The sequence below is a fragment of the Strix aluco genome, chromosome Z, assembly GCF_031877795.1.
Source record: "Strix aluco isolate bStrAlu1 chromosome Z, bStrAlu1.hap1, whole genome shotgun sequence".
Lineage (NCBI taxonomy): Eukaryota > Metazoa > Chordata > Aves > Strigiformes > Strigidae > Strix > Strix aluco.
In genome coordinates, this window is record NC_133971.1 from 47,321,912 (window position 1) to 47,336,534 (window position 14,623).

Consider the following 14,623-nt stretch of genomic DNA (forward strand, 5'->3'; position numbering starts at 1 on the left):
TACTGCTCTCCAACACATTATTTATCACCTTTGGTACAGAACTACAGGACAAACACAGAGGTCTTATTCTGACATCTTTGGGGGTAACAGAATATGAAAAGCCATTCTTTGTGGTGTTCACAGATATAGTTTTACTAGGACACACATTGGTTCACTTGCAAATGACTTCATTACCTTCTTCTGATCAGAAATTTCTGAGTAGATAGGAGAGGACCTTTTCTGTCAAGGGTTGTATTCAAAGGGGGTTTGTGGTCCTGTTAAAAAGCTTTGGATAACTGATATTTTCTGAAGATGTTTGCTGGAAAATCCCTGATTGGCTCTTCTGCCTCTGGGAAATGCTTATGCTTTGCTGACAGAAGTCTGACCTAGACTCATGCCAGGAGGGATCTGCCTGGAGGATTATAAACCAAACAGAAGGAGTTATGGCACCTGGATTCTATAGCTACTAAGGATACAAATATGCAGAGCACAGGCTTCAGCCAGCTGAAGATCACAGAATCAGCATTTCTCTAATAGGCATGACATCAGTGTACCACATGTAGGCTTTGGGGCCCTAAGTAGGAAAGAAACTACAAATTAGGAACAATAAAATCAGCAGTTTATACAACATGAGTTCACCTTCTCCAGAGATAAAACCCTCCAGACACTACTTTTCGTGCTTACATCAAGTTGGCCTCTCTTATGCACTAGTTAGACCTGAAACTGCTTTCTGCCCCAATGTGCTCAGGAACTGTGGATAGCCATATGAACAGCATGTGTAGCTTTCACTGGAAACACACAGCCCTCCCCAGCTGTATTCAGTTATCCAGTTATCTGGGATGGGAGTCTTTGAGAGATCAATTACCTAGCAGGTATCGTTAACCACAGACCCTGAACATCTTCTGGCATCCCAATCCTATCTCATTTAGTAACATCTATAGCCCTATGATACTTGCATAATTTGATTTACCATGTGCTATACTGTGAATTATTCTGTAGAAATTGCTACCCCGCAGAGGGCAGGTGATTTTTAAATCCTGTCTTCAGAATAGGCAATTTCTTTCTTTCAGGATTTGACAATACTTACACCTTGGACTATTTCAAAACCTTTCATAGAAGCTGTTTTATCCCCTGCTTCAGCTAGATACTACAGATAGCTATGGCAGACTTTACACATCTCCAGTCAGTCAGGATCACTCAGCAAGATTGCTGTTTCTGCCATTCACATGACCACAGTCAACACTCTTCACACTCACAAAAATGCCAACTGTCCATTTGTTTTAAGCCCATCTACCAGACACAAGATCTCTCTTTCCTATGCTCTCTTTCAGCACTCTGGCAATTGCAGCACATGTGTCTTCTCACTTTGCATTCAGATTTTTCATATGCACTCAGAAGACAGGAGGCCCAGTTAGAGGCATTACTGTTCCTGGCTGAAAGATGTTTTTGGAGATTTGGTTGTTTCTTTAAACAGCACAGCTCAGGTCAGCTAGAGTGCTAGGTTTATTACTTTAGCTCAAAAAATCAAAGTGTTGCCAAGTGACAGATAAGAACTGTGGAAAGAAAGTCAGAATTTCATTTCTGTAAGTGAACACTTTTATTATTTTTATTTGTGGGGTTTTTTGCTGATCTCTCAGTTGGCTCCACTTTATCCAGTAGTACTCTGTGCTTATCCAAAGCCTATAAGCAGAGTGTCTGGGGCATTCAGTCATCTTGGCCCATGGTGGCTGTATGGCCAAACATGACATCATTCTGAAGAGTGACCCAGAGAAAGACATTTATCTCACTTAATTAAAGGCATTCAAATACTAAATAACTCTTCCAAGACCTCTACTACCTCAGCTTCCCCTGTAGTAAGCAGGAAGGGACTGGTACTCCTGTAAATGAGAAACCTGTAATAGGTAGGATGAATCTCATGCAGGAAGTTACTCTCTCTTCTCACTGACCAGAAAGGAAGCCCAATAGTCAAGATGAACACAGCAAAAAATAGGCAAGAGAAACTGCATAGAAAGAAACTCCATTGTACTTAATAAAAATCCTCTTGAGTGTCCACATTAATTAATTAGTTCTGCAGTTGCAGGAATTTAATTTGCATAATCTCATAATTTTTTATGTCCCTGCCCACTGCAGTAAGGTTGAAACTAGATGGTCTTTAAAGGTCCCTTCCAACCCAAACCATTCTATGATTCTATGACCGACTTTGTGATAAATTTCTTTGGCAAACTTCCTATGACTTCCCTATGTTCTATTAGAACAGTCAGTAAAACAAATCCTTATGTCTTTGGATCTTTCTCAACAAACTGTAGCAGTCTTCAAATGGAAATAGATCAATATAATCAAAATAAAGCAAATATATACCCAGATATCTGATATAAATAAATGTGTCAAGTAAAGATTACCTAGTAGTCTGCTTTTGGATGTTGTGTTGTACGACAACTTTGCAGAATGTACTTAGAGTTTACCCCAAATGAAGTGAATTCAGTAAGAGATTGCATTTTCTCTTGAAAGGTTCAAAGAACACGCAATAAAAGGATAATGACAGCTTTGAGAGAATATGGACTAGGTCTTAGCAGATTACTTGGTAATTTGACTTGAGCTAAGGACATTGCCAGTGTTTGGCACGTAACAATAAATGGTAATTTAAAATTGCATTTATGCTTTCTTTTTATTTCTACGCATTTCAAAGATGAAAAGGGACCACTAAACATTAAATCAATTCTTGATTCAACCAACTGACTGAACTGAAATCCTGGTATTGGACATTACCTCATTATCAAATGAACAACAAAAAGACCAATAAAACACTTAAAGCTCAAAAGATGAAATAATGAAGTATGAGAAGTATCTGCACTCAGTGTGTCCTATTAACACTGTCTTTATTTCCTTTTTACAAAAAATAGAAATAACAACAGACAAAACATACTCAAAAAAATCAATGCTTTTGCCTTGGTCTCACTGAGGAGCTGAGCAGGCAGAGTCCTGGCTGAAACTTTTTGACAGTATATGCCATTGACAAAGGAAATAAAGATATATGACAATATATCCATGCAAGACACAAAGTACAAAATGTGTTCTGTGGCCCAACAAACATTTTGGAGGTTGCCTGTGTCATAACAATTTTCAAATTGTTACTTTTGCTCACCCATGCCTTTACACAGCACATCTTACAAACAAGTTACATATACACATATATCATAAAAAAGTTTTGTATATGGTCTAACTGCTACAAATTAAGGCATCCTAACAGCTGCTGTTTTGCTGGTGAAGGGTATGTCTCATATTAATGTTTCAAAAGGATATATTTCAGGTATTTCGAAATGAGACATCACGAGATGTGATTTAGAGGAAGAACTCCTGCAGCTCTGGCTCTTCAGTACTCTTTTGACTGTCACATTTCCAGCTTTTCCTATTGATGTCATCATGCCTGGAGAGAAAAAGAATAAAATTACTCATGGTAACACTAACAATATAGAGGGATTTGCCCTGTGTTTGTTTACTCTGTTTTATTCCATTTGCAAGTATTGAACTCTGAATTAATCTTTTTCTCTGGGCTTATTTCTCTGGACATGTACTACACAAAATACTTTTTAATACTGACTTTCTTGTAGCTCCTATTCTGAAATCAAAAGTGGAAAACAATGGAATGAATGATAAGGAGCTTTTTAAGTCACAGCATTAATTAGTACACTGTCATAATGTTCTGATAATAATCAACAGAATGTCCAAAACCTCCTCATCCTTTAAGGAAAAGTACTATAGTGATAAAAAGATGCACTACAACAAACATTAAATATACCCTGTTTGTTTCTGACTCTACCTGTAAGAGAGTCATCTAGTCCCCATGAACAATCACCAGAGAGAAATAAACTTTCAAAAAGTGATTCATTTGACTTACTTTATGTGTCTGCTTAAGTAGGAGATGGTGGCAAAGGCCATAGGAAAAATGGCAAGCAGTAATTCTTTTTCTGACACAGGGCCTATAACTCTTTTAATATTGTAATTTAGGTAAAATCTCAATTCAAATCATTAAGATTTTATTAGATACACAGATAAGGATAATTTTGCTATAGTGTGTCTTCATTTCCATACTAGGTAAAATTAGATTTAAAAAAATAATTTAAAAATCTATCTGTTTTGTATGAGACTCAAATGATTTTGAGCTTGCCAATTAAAGTAGAAAAATTAAACACTAAATATTTGTAACACTCAGTGTCTTCACCTTCTTTCATATGTCCTTGTTCTGTACCCCTGGTATGTTCCCCCTCTTCTCAATTAACCTTCCAGCTGAAGGATTTTTGGTTAAGCATCCAGCCCACATCAGCTTTTAAACAGGCTAAAAGGTTCATTTATAGTTATTACTTCTGAACAGTAAACTCCTACAATACAATCATGACCAGCTGGTTTGTTCCTGCAAAGGACAGACACTAGTGGGAGGTTAAAAACCCACTGCAAAGGGCAAGAGTATGTGTATAAAAAGTTTGCCTTAAACTCACATATTTGTGAGCCTGATTCTTACAAACCAGAATAGCTTTATTCCAGTCTACAATCACCACAAAGAACCAAAAATCCTTGAGAGACTGATACTTAGGATTCTTAGATAACCTTGTGGTCACATCAGGATTTAACAGAAGCTGATGTTCTCAGGGACCACAGTTGTGGGTCCTAGTAAGAGGGCATGAGGAATCATTTTATTTTAAAATTCCCTCCATTCATCTAAATTACTGTTGTCACATGCCCAAAGCAAGAGCAAAAGACAGAATTGAGATAGGGGAAGTAGAATTCATAGGACTGAGTTTGAGGAGGTAAAAGAGGAGCACTTAACTTTTTGCCATAACTACTTTTTGGCACTTAACATGCATTGCTGATATCAACAGTATGTTTAGTGTTAACCACGGAGCTTTATTTATGGATGCTTTATAAGGCTAAGACAATTTGCATCAAATTACTACTACACTGGCTTAGACTTGCAGTGCTGAAAGACCCTGTGGGTAAGTCCCCCATGTGGTGGCTCACTAAGCACTCTAAAGACTCCATTTCACAGCTCTACAGTTGCACTATGATCTTGAAGAGGATCATTTTTAGCTAATGCAAATGTCTCTACGTGACAATGCTGAACAGATGTGTCTTCTACAATGGTGCCTGCTGACCTGAAAGAAACGTATTACCAATATTACTAATTACTAACCAAATTTCTAATCTCTTCCGGTGCCTGTGTCACAGAAATACTAAACATCCCCTCGTGCAACGGGCACCGATGCATGATCAAAACGGTTCACAACAGAACAACTGTAAATTGTCTGGGACAACGCATAAATTACTTTCATATTGATTTTATACTTTACTAGTTTGAATTGTAACTATTTTATTAGACATACAGATAAGCATCCTTTTCCAGAGTATATATTTGAAGTTGTAATTTATCCAGCACTAGGTCTGGCAGGGAGATATCTGTTAGGTTAGATCCACTTACTATTTTAGAAGCATGTCCAGTTTACTATCTGACAGAAACCTGTTGGTAGATGCTGCTGATTGCCTTGATGTATGAAGCAATTTTTGCTATTGATAGCTGCAGCTAGTACAGGATTTGTATTGAAATGGTGAATTAGTGCTTACTTTAAGGTACTGCAGATCTCAGATGATTTAAAGCGTGGGAAAGAATCATTCATTGGCATACATGTAAGACGGAAAAAACTACAAGCATTTGCTTGGAGTCATAATACACAAGAAACTAGCCAATCCTTCCAAAAGGTGAAAAATATCCCAACCCAGCCTGCACATCTGAAATTTCCGATCTAAATCCTAATCTGTGTGTACAATAACAGCCTCCTCAAGCTGTGCCCTTAGTGCACTCTGCTCCTTGTTTCCTACTCCCTGGTTTTCCAGTGCCCACCACCATGAGGACAGCTTCGGGACATGGTGTCTGGATCAGCAGTGCCCAGAGGGATAGCCAGGAGTTCAGATCCAACTTTAACCCTCCCAGCAGGTGACTTTGCAGCTCTGCAGCTGCAGCCAGACCTTCCCTGTCTCTCACTGCTTCTAGGGAAATGCTGTGCTGCCAGGGATTTCTCACACAAGAGCATTTACACATGGCAATACTGAATTACAACAACGGGTTACTTCCAGGAGACAGCTCTAACATAAGGATGAGATTAATGGTTTTGTATTACTCCACAGACTGGACAGGCAGCTGGGTGTTTTGACGAGGCTGCCCACTGATGCTCCTTCAAACTGCTGCTGTGCAGTCAATTTTCTGCACTGGAATTTCCCTCTGTTTTCAGGAGAGAATTAAAACTGTTGGAAACCTTACAGTTCTGTTTCTAGTTTCACATATACTGTGCCAATGACTTCAGAACAAGACTCCCATTTCCATTACAGAAATTGAGTTTTTGAGTATAGGAAGGTCCTGGCATTAAAAAACAAGTGAACAAAAAATATCATTAAACATTTAGAAAAGAGTAACTTGAAAGTAATTTAGGCTCCCGAACTGCAGAATGACTAATTTATAATTTTCCCAGAAGTATCCTAAAATGCATAATTTTGGTGTGAACAGCAGTCATTTCCAGGCCTAATGAAAGGATTTTACATCTCAGTTTAACAGAAAAAAAAAAAAAATCACAAGAATTTGAGTGATAATAGTTGAATAAAAATGACAGACAATTTTTACAAAGCATTTGCTTATAAAATAAACCACACTTTGTCAAATGACGTTTTTTCCGACATGTCTTTATGGACTTTGAGGGACTGGTCTCTATCTGCCTGAATAGTCCTGATGGAACGTGCCTAAATTAAGGAGTTTGAACACAGTCAAAGTTATCAGACTTTTAAAAAACACATTTAACTTCAAAGTCTGAGGGAGAGTAAGAAAAATATGTGAAAATAGGAGAGCATTAGATTTAAAGTAGAGCATTCTGCCTCATGTTCTCTGTACTCTCCATTTAGAGATGAACTGTGGTCTTTTTGCTCTCCTCATGAGAGGAAATTTAATTTCCATTCTCATCTGGTACTTGACTTTCATTCAACAAAGGCTGAATACTCAGCCAAAGTGTGCTGTACTCCCTGGTGGATTTACGAGTATGAATACTTTCTATACTTGCTTGGAACTGAAATCCTGTAGTCAGTTCAATGGTGACATCAGCAGAAATCCATCATAAAATTCTGCTTTTCTATGAATTTAGATGTTCACCTGTTCATCTATTTCCTTTCTTGTGTATCAATCAACTTCAGTATTTCAGTTATGAATAATGTTAGCAAACACATGCAACTTGAGAAAACAAAGCAACAGAGATGCTAAACATCACCATGCATAAGCACATACCAAGCATAGTTACACAGAAGTTCTTCATTCAGCGTGCTAGAGGAAAGACTGGTGTAGCTGAAGTAAGGACCCTAAGAAAGTACAACATCATATCAGTTAAAAACATGCACTGAGCTTACCACATGCATAACATGGAAGTCTCCCAAAACATGCAGTCAAATTGCAACAATAACATTTTAACAGATTTCTTTTTAAGTTAGTAAATGAGGCTGAATCTGTTACCTCTTTGACATGTGTGCTGTGGTCCTTTGGGTTGGTATGAAAATGTATTCTTTCCACAGTTTTGATGTTGGCAACAATGACATGCAAACATGGCCTTTTCACAGAAAACATGCGTTTTACAGTGCAAGCATCAATACTGTTAGAATTACCTCATTCAACTCCTCAAATTTCTTAGGGAACTATGAAAACTGCTCATGACCTTGTCATCTATCAGAACACCTTTGAAGACAGACTGTCTTTTCTTCTGTCACTATAAAATCTCAATCACTCTTTTGAAAAAAATTGCTATTGTGTTATAAAAATAATTCTATGTTAAATGGGCTGTTTGACTAGATGGTGCATGTCTTTAAAGGCTCAAAGCAGTAGTTCATACTGTGATTCTGAGTAAACTTTAATAAATGCAGTTCCACTTCAATTTAGCCTATTAGGTCTCCTTTGAATTTTTCATTTAATTTCACATTCTGCTACAGCACTGCTGTTCTAGCAGTACCCACTAATATGGATTGCTCACTATTTCCCAGCTCTCTCTTTCCACAGTTTCTTTTCCATACACATTTTTCCTCCTTTATGCCCAAGATTTCCCTGAGTTTCTCTCCCATTACCTTGTCATAATTTTACAGCATATAATTCACTATTCCTCCTCTTGGCCTGCTTTATGTTCTTTTTTTCATCTTGAAATTATTCTTTCATCTCATGTCTTTCCATCCACTCCTTCCTTCCCACCCTGTCTTTCACAGGGGATTAAATCATCTACCATTCCCTTTCACTCAACTCTTTATTGTATCTCTAGATGCTCTCTATTCTCTGCTTTGCTCCACAAACACACTGCGCTCACAGTATTTCCTACCTCTATCTCTTTTATTCAATACCTCTTCCTTTCTCTTGGAAGATACATTTGTTCAAAGTATTTTCTCCTTTCTTTTGAACATAAGAGTCAGCCTCCTACCTGGAGACACCCCTCTTTCTGTTGGGATCCCAGAAAGGGCACTCTGCTGACCACAAAGAGGGGATGATATGGATCCAATACATATACTCTGCCATAAGAAGACTGTACTATGAGGAGAGGGTAGGCAAAGAAGGCTGGGTACTGACAGCTTCAACACCTAGGGGATGGCTGTAGCTCCCACAGAAGCAGGAAGGACCATTTCTGCTATTTTTCCTCTTTATATTCTATCTCTTTTTCTTATCCTGTTGGCCTCATCAGTCAGCTATAGGACACGACAGGGCTAGTCCTTCAGTTATTTACTCCTCAGAAATCCCATGGATACAAGCATGACATTCTCATTGTATGACCTGCCACTCACAGCAACGTCAAACATCATTTCCATGTGAATCACGTCTCTGTGTTCAACACAGAACATGTGAATCACGTGCACTAAGAGTATGGACTCTGTACACAAGCAATACCTGCCACTCCTTGGAAAAGCCTTCCAAAATTAAAACGGTGGATGCCTTTCTACAGGACAAATACAGTAAAGTAGTTGTGTGCATCCATTTGCTATAGAAAGGCAGGAAGAAGAAGTTGTCAAACTTATTCATTACTTAAAGAGACAAGAGAAAAAAAAAGATCCTTCCTCCTTTTAGTGCACTCACTGGCTTGTTTCTTCCTTTTGTGAGAGCTGCTGGATTTCCCTTGCTGTCTGCTGTCTTCCTTCCTAATGAGGTAAAAGGCAGCGTGGATGAGGTTTTGATCAGGTTTGCTGTTTGACAGTTGTTGTTGTTATTTTGGTTGCCACTCAGCGTCTCCATTATGGACCGAAAGGTTCCAAAAGGCCTTTTCAGCTGGTCCCCTGCTGGCTCCCCAGAACTGGATGGAACCCGCATGAGTCCTTTGCCCCGGTCTTTATCCTTTTCCTCATTTAATTCTGACTCTGCTAGCTCCATCTGCACCACAGGCTCCTCAAAAGTTACTCGGAGTTTCAAATTTTGGGAGGTTCTGCGCTTTGAAGATGGAGACTTGAGAGCACTCTTAGGGCTGGTGGCAACCTTTTGAGCAGTGGCACTATCTGTGCTGGATGGAGAGTTGTCTCCACAAAACTGGGTCTGAGGTACAGTACCAGACTGATACAGGGCTTCATTATCTGGATCGCTGCTCTCTGAAGTTGGGGAAGGACTGTGGCCATCCACAGACTTAGAGACCCTGATACCAAAAGGGAAGCGGCGTCCTGCTGCAGAAGTGTGTTTCTTAATCATTAGGTGCAAACTCTCTGGGCTCTCAACACTCTCCACTATGGGCTGAGGCCTTGGTTTGTCAGTTCTTTTCACAGGGGTGTTCTTGTGGTCCTCAGAAATAGCTGAGTCTGTGTCAGACTCGCTGAGTGACCTCTGCATCAGTTGCCTCAGTCTGGCTAACTTCAGCTCCCTTTTCTCTGGCAAAATCTTCTTCACGTTCTTGGAGGATGCATGAGCATCCTGAAATTCCAAAGTCAGCTTCTCCTGCATACAGACATTTTCAGAGATTTCCTTCCCCAGCAACTGGCGCAAGATTTTATCTGAGTCCTCATCTTTTATCTTGGCTCGAGTGCGACTAGAAGTTCCCAAGCTGCCAAGAATCTGAATCCCATCTTGGGTGTTCAATTTACTTTTTGGTGGAGACAATTCATCTGCTTCAGATGGTTTCCACTGGGGTTTGCCAGAAGCAGGAGATGATGGCAAGCTTAAAGAAAAAAAGAGGAGGAAATACCACAGCCAAATTAATGCACATATAAAATGTGAAACTGCCATTTCCAGTGTACGTGTCTGTCTCAGCTTATTGTTACTTATCCTCTTCATTGCTATTCACATGGAATTCATTACTACGATGCCACAGCAAAGATTACACAGAGAAGGATGTAACCCTGCTTCCACTCCTAATTAGGATTTGAGTCTCTTCACTTTCTCTTACAAAGAAAACTCCTCAAAATCAAAACTTAGAACGGTTGTTTCAATGCCAAAGATGACTTTCTGAGGAAAACTTTAGAGAAACTACTGCTTCCTGTTTGTGGGAGTTGACATGTTCTAGAAGGTAAAAAAACCCCACAAGGCCAAATGCCTACTATCCAAGTCATACCATAACATAAAAGTAGCTTATTCTAAATACTGTGAATGTACCAGCTCTCTGCATAGCAATGATTTCATAAATCTAAACTTCATCTGGTATTAATAATAGCCATATAAGACCTCATAAAACATCAGGGCCATTTGCACTCAAAACCTCTTCAGATATGAAATACTGAAAAGCATGAGAAAGGTAACATGAATTGATTTCAATACTATTAGAATAATAAATTAAATTTAAAATGCCAAATGTTACAGAGCAAGGAACCAGCAATCACAAGTAAGTCTGATTTGCAAAGGACATAAATCAGAGAACATTTCTTTCCCTGTGACACATGCCAGAGCTCATAATACTCCATGTTCTTATTTTAAACCACTTTTCCTCTAAGCAAGGGTGACAAAATTAAAGTTAGTGCAAGGCAGTGAATTCACAAATTTAATTTCTTTTTTTGCAAGCAGCTTCTACTCTGATGAGTCCGTAGTTTTCACAGCGTGCAAAATTCACATGCCTATACTAGTCACCTCGATTTCAATTAATTTTCTGCTTTTTTTCCTGTGGCAAACTGAAACAAGCACTGAAGAATATGCATGTATCTACAATAGACATTCCCAGTAAAAGGGATAGGTTCTCTTACATCCACTGCAGGCTCCTTGGATGATGGTAACATCCACAAGTGAGTTCTAGCTGGAAGGAAAAGTAGTAGCCAACTATGAAATAAAATTTTAAATAATAGAGTATCATTTTCAGACTTGCTCACTTAACTAAAAAGATGTTGAAACCTACATTCCTACTATTCCTTTTACAGGAATAATGAATCATGAGAGATCTGCTCTCACCTGATCGTATCTGATACTGAAACAGTCCTGGTGCTCACCAGTACTCAGATGTGAGACCACTTGGAAAGACCAGTCAGCAAAAATCAAAGAAACCAAATTAGCTGGAAGACAGAGTTTGGTCCCATTGTTCCTGCTGAGCTGGCAGACAGGGACGACAAAGACCATGATTCAAAAAAGAAGGACAAAACAGCTCTTTTCAGTGTGGTTTTCTACTTCAGTGGGAATTCAGAGTTTACAGCCATTTCCTAGCTGGTTACTTTACACAAATGGATCTCCAATTTCAGTGTCTTTGTCATCTACTTCTGTAACTATCTGCACTTGTCTGAAACACTGACACATGAAATTCAGGGACATGGAGCTGTTGTCCAGAAAAGCACTTGAGATTCTGTGAGAATGGAAGAAAAGCAATTACTGATCCTATGAGTTCAAACTTGATGACCCAAAGCTCTGACCATCAACACCTGCAGAAGCTTTTATGCTGGCTTCATACTTTAACATACAGGTAGCTCCCTAAGAACCCTTAAACAAACAGAAGAATATGTGTCCTCCAGAGAGGAAACTGAATGAGAAGGTAATGATAAACCGAGTCCTATTTGCATGTGAGTTACTTAATTCCTTTCAAAGTCTTCTTTAGAGTGTTATCAGAGAGAAATTGTGTGCTTGTTTGACTTCTATGCATCACACTGGAAGTCTATGGCAGAAGTCAGAGAGATATGTTAGCAGACTCCAGATCCAGTCCTCTGCCTTTACTTTCCTCCTCTTTAATGTAACTCAGTTTGTGTCTATTTCTGGGACTTCTGACAGGATATGTAAACAATACATAAAATTTCTGGAGTTTTGACTTTTTATAAAAGCTACTGCAGGCAAAAGATTTAATGAGAGTAAGGAGTCTTATTAATCTGAAAGGAGGTTTTGTTGGTTACTGGCTTTATGAGTTACTGCTGGCAGTAATGTACAGTGAACCACCAGAAGGTCAAACTTTACAACTTTCCTAAGGGTTTCTAGGATCCTCTGCTATTCACCTAATACAAAATATATTCTATTCCACTGTAAATCTGATTTTCACTCTGTTGGGAAATAGGGACTATTCACTTCATACTCAAAATTTCCAGTACATATAAAACATTACACACTGTCAAATTCTAGCAAGCTCAGCTTCAAGCCCATGAAGTAAGGAAAGAGATTTACTTTACAGAATACATCCACTATTTAGACAGGTCACAGCTTCTCCTGATAACCGGTGTACCACAAAACTGTGCAAATCCAGACTGCAGCACAATTCCAGTCACTTTACCTTGGGGATGTGGGTAGTGACTTGCCCTCTGACCGCTGGGCTTCTAAAAGCTGCTGGAGTTGGTTCTGTAATGTCACACGTTCCACTGTCTGCCTGCAAGAAAATGTAAAACTGTTTACCTTGAATTGTAAAACTGTCAGCGTTAGTAAGCTACAGTGTAACTGATACTACCCATTCAACTTTCTATTCAAAAAAGAAGTCCTCTTCAACTATACTTAACATAGTAAATAAAAAGATAAATTATAAATAATAACATAAACAAAGAGTTTGTACTTGTCTCTGAATCCCTGTGGACACTGTGATCACTGTACAAGACCAACTGAGAGATGTTTACTTGTCAGAGACTACTTATTATACTTCATATAAGGACAAGTGTGGGATCATAAGCAGCTGTTCATTGGAACTGAGTGACTCACATTAAATAGTCGTCCAGAAACAAAGATATGGCAGAGCAAACTTAGAGCCACTTTGTTCTTTCCTGTTTGTGTACAGGAAGAATCACAGTATCATTCAGGTTGGAAAAGACCCTTGGGATCATCGAGGCCAACCACCAGCCCCACTCTACAAAGTTCTCCCCTACACCATATCCCCCAACATCTCATCTAAACGACCCTTAAACACATCCAGGGATGGTGACTCCACCACCTCCCTGGGCAGCCTATTCCACTGTCTGACCACTCTTTCTGTGAAAAACTTTTTCCTAATGTGCAGTCTGAACCTCCCCTGTTGGAGTTTAAAGCCATTCCCTCTGACAGATTAAGAAGTCACTTCCAAAGTTGGTGGATGGCTTTTACTCAGCTAAACAATAGCTCAGACAACTGCTCTCTCCTTTCCTATCTGCAAATGAACACAAAGAGGAGCTTTTGACCAGTGGTAAGGCCTGGTCCAATCTTCTTCAGCTGCAGGATGGAGCTAAGCATGTCCTCTGTGTATTCAGGGGAGAAGTAAAAAACACATCTGCTTGCTGCTCTACCTTACCAAAGGTCCTACCTGTGCTCTGCACCCACCTCATACTCAGTAGTGCTATACCTACTGCAGTTCATCACTTTCTGCTGCAGGGGGGGTTGTAACTAGATGATCTTTAAAGTCCCTTCCAACCCAATCCATTCTATGATTCTGTGATTCTATGACATCTATACTAGAAACTCCATTTACCATGGAACTGTAATTACAATCTCTGTTGTCCTGCCACATACTTATTTCCATAGGAAGGACTGAGTTGAACCAGATAGCCTGCAAATCTTCAAGTAGTTCTACAAAAAAGAAGGAATAGATCAATTTGCCACAAAAAGTTCTTCTCCCTCTCCCTGCTCCCATCCAATTTAAACCTTCCATTCTAACATCAAAACATCTCCTTAGCTTGCCAACCACCACAGATAACATTCAATCTTGTTTAGTGACCTGTAAGTTCCATTGCCTCTAAACACTGCATAGAAAGAATTACTGGGAGACTACTAGCAAACAAGAGACTTGCAGCTTTTTGTTACTGCACATACGCTATCTTTCACCTGGAATACAATTGGTACCTTTGGTTTTATTCCCCGGCCCTGATCAAATGACCATGTGAAAATGACTTTTTATCTGCTTCTCCCAGGCTCTGCTCCTGCTGCTGTAGAAGTAATATGTTTTTAGTACTTTTATTCTTGTTGGATCTGCAGAACTAATACAGTTCTCCACCAGTGAGCTGGACTCTTTCCTAGCTCACATACCATAAGCAGAAGAACTAGCTGAGTTCCAAATGCAGTCTTTATAACTGGCAATGTCAAAGCCAGAAAGAATCCAGACGACATTTTAGACTAGAGGTTGTACTCACAGGGCTGGTAGAAAACAAACATTTTACTTTTAACATATCAGAGTGGATCTAAACAGTGCTACAGAAATAAAGGTGGGATCTTGACATACTGCCTTGCCATCACATTTTACAATACAACTACGCTTTA

The 14,623-nt window shown here is 39.2% G+C and overlaps 1 protein-coding gene across 4 annotated transcripts in view; it reads right to left on the reverse strand.

Annotated features, from left to right (window-relative positions):
• Positions 1–2,838: 2,838 nt before the first annotated feature.
• Positions 2,839–14,623, reverse strand: part of SNCAIP (synuclein alpha interacting protein) — a 90,621-nt gene continuing 78,836 nt past the window's right edge. For 3 of the 4 annotated variants that reach the window (XM_074812793.1, XM_074812794.1, XM_074812796.1), the window contains 4 exons: positions 12,684–12,776; positions 9,110–10,172; positions 7,295–7,365; positions 2,839–3,403 (listed from right to left, as the gene is read on the reverse strand). In XM_074812793.1, the coding sequence (XP_074668894.1) occupies positions 3,319–3,403; positions 7,295–7,365; positions 9,110–10,172; positions 12,684–12,776 (1,312 nt within the window). In that variant the 3' untranslated portion in view covers positions 2,839–3,318. The remainder of the gene's footprint in view (positions 3,404–7,294; positions 7,366–9,109; positions 10,173–12,683; positions 12,777–14,623) is intronic. The other variant, XM_074812795.1, reaches the window with a different exon arrangement.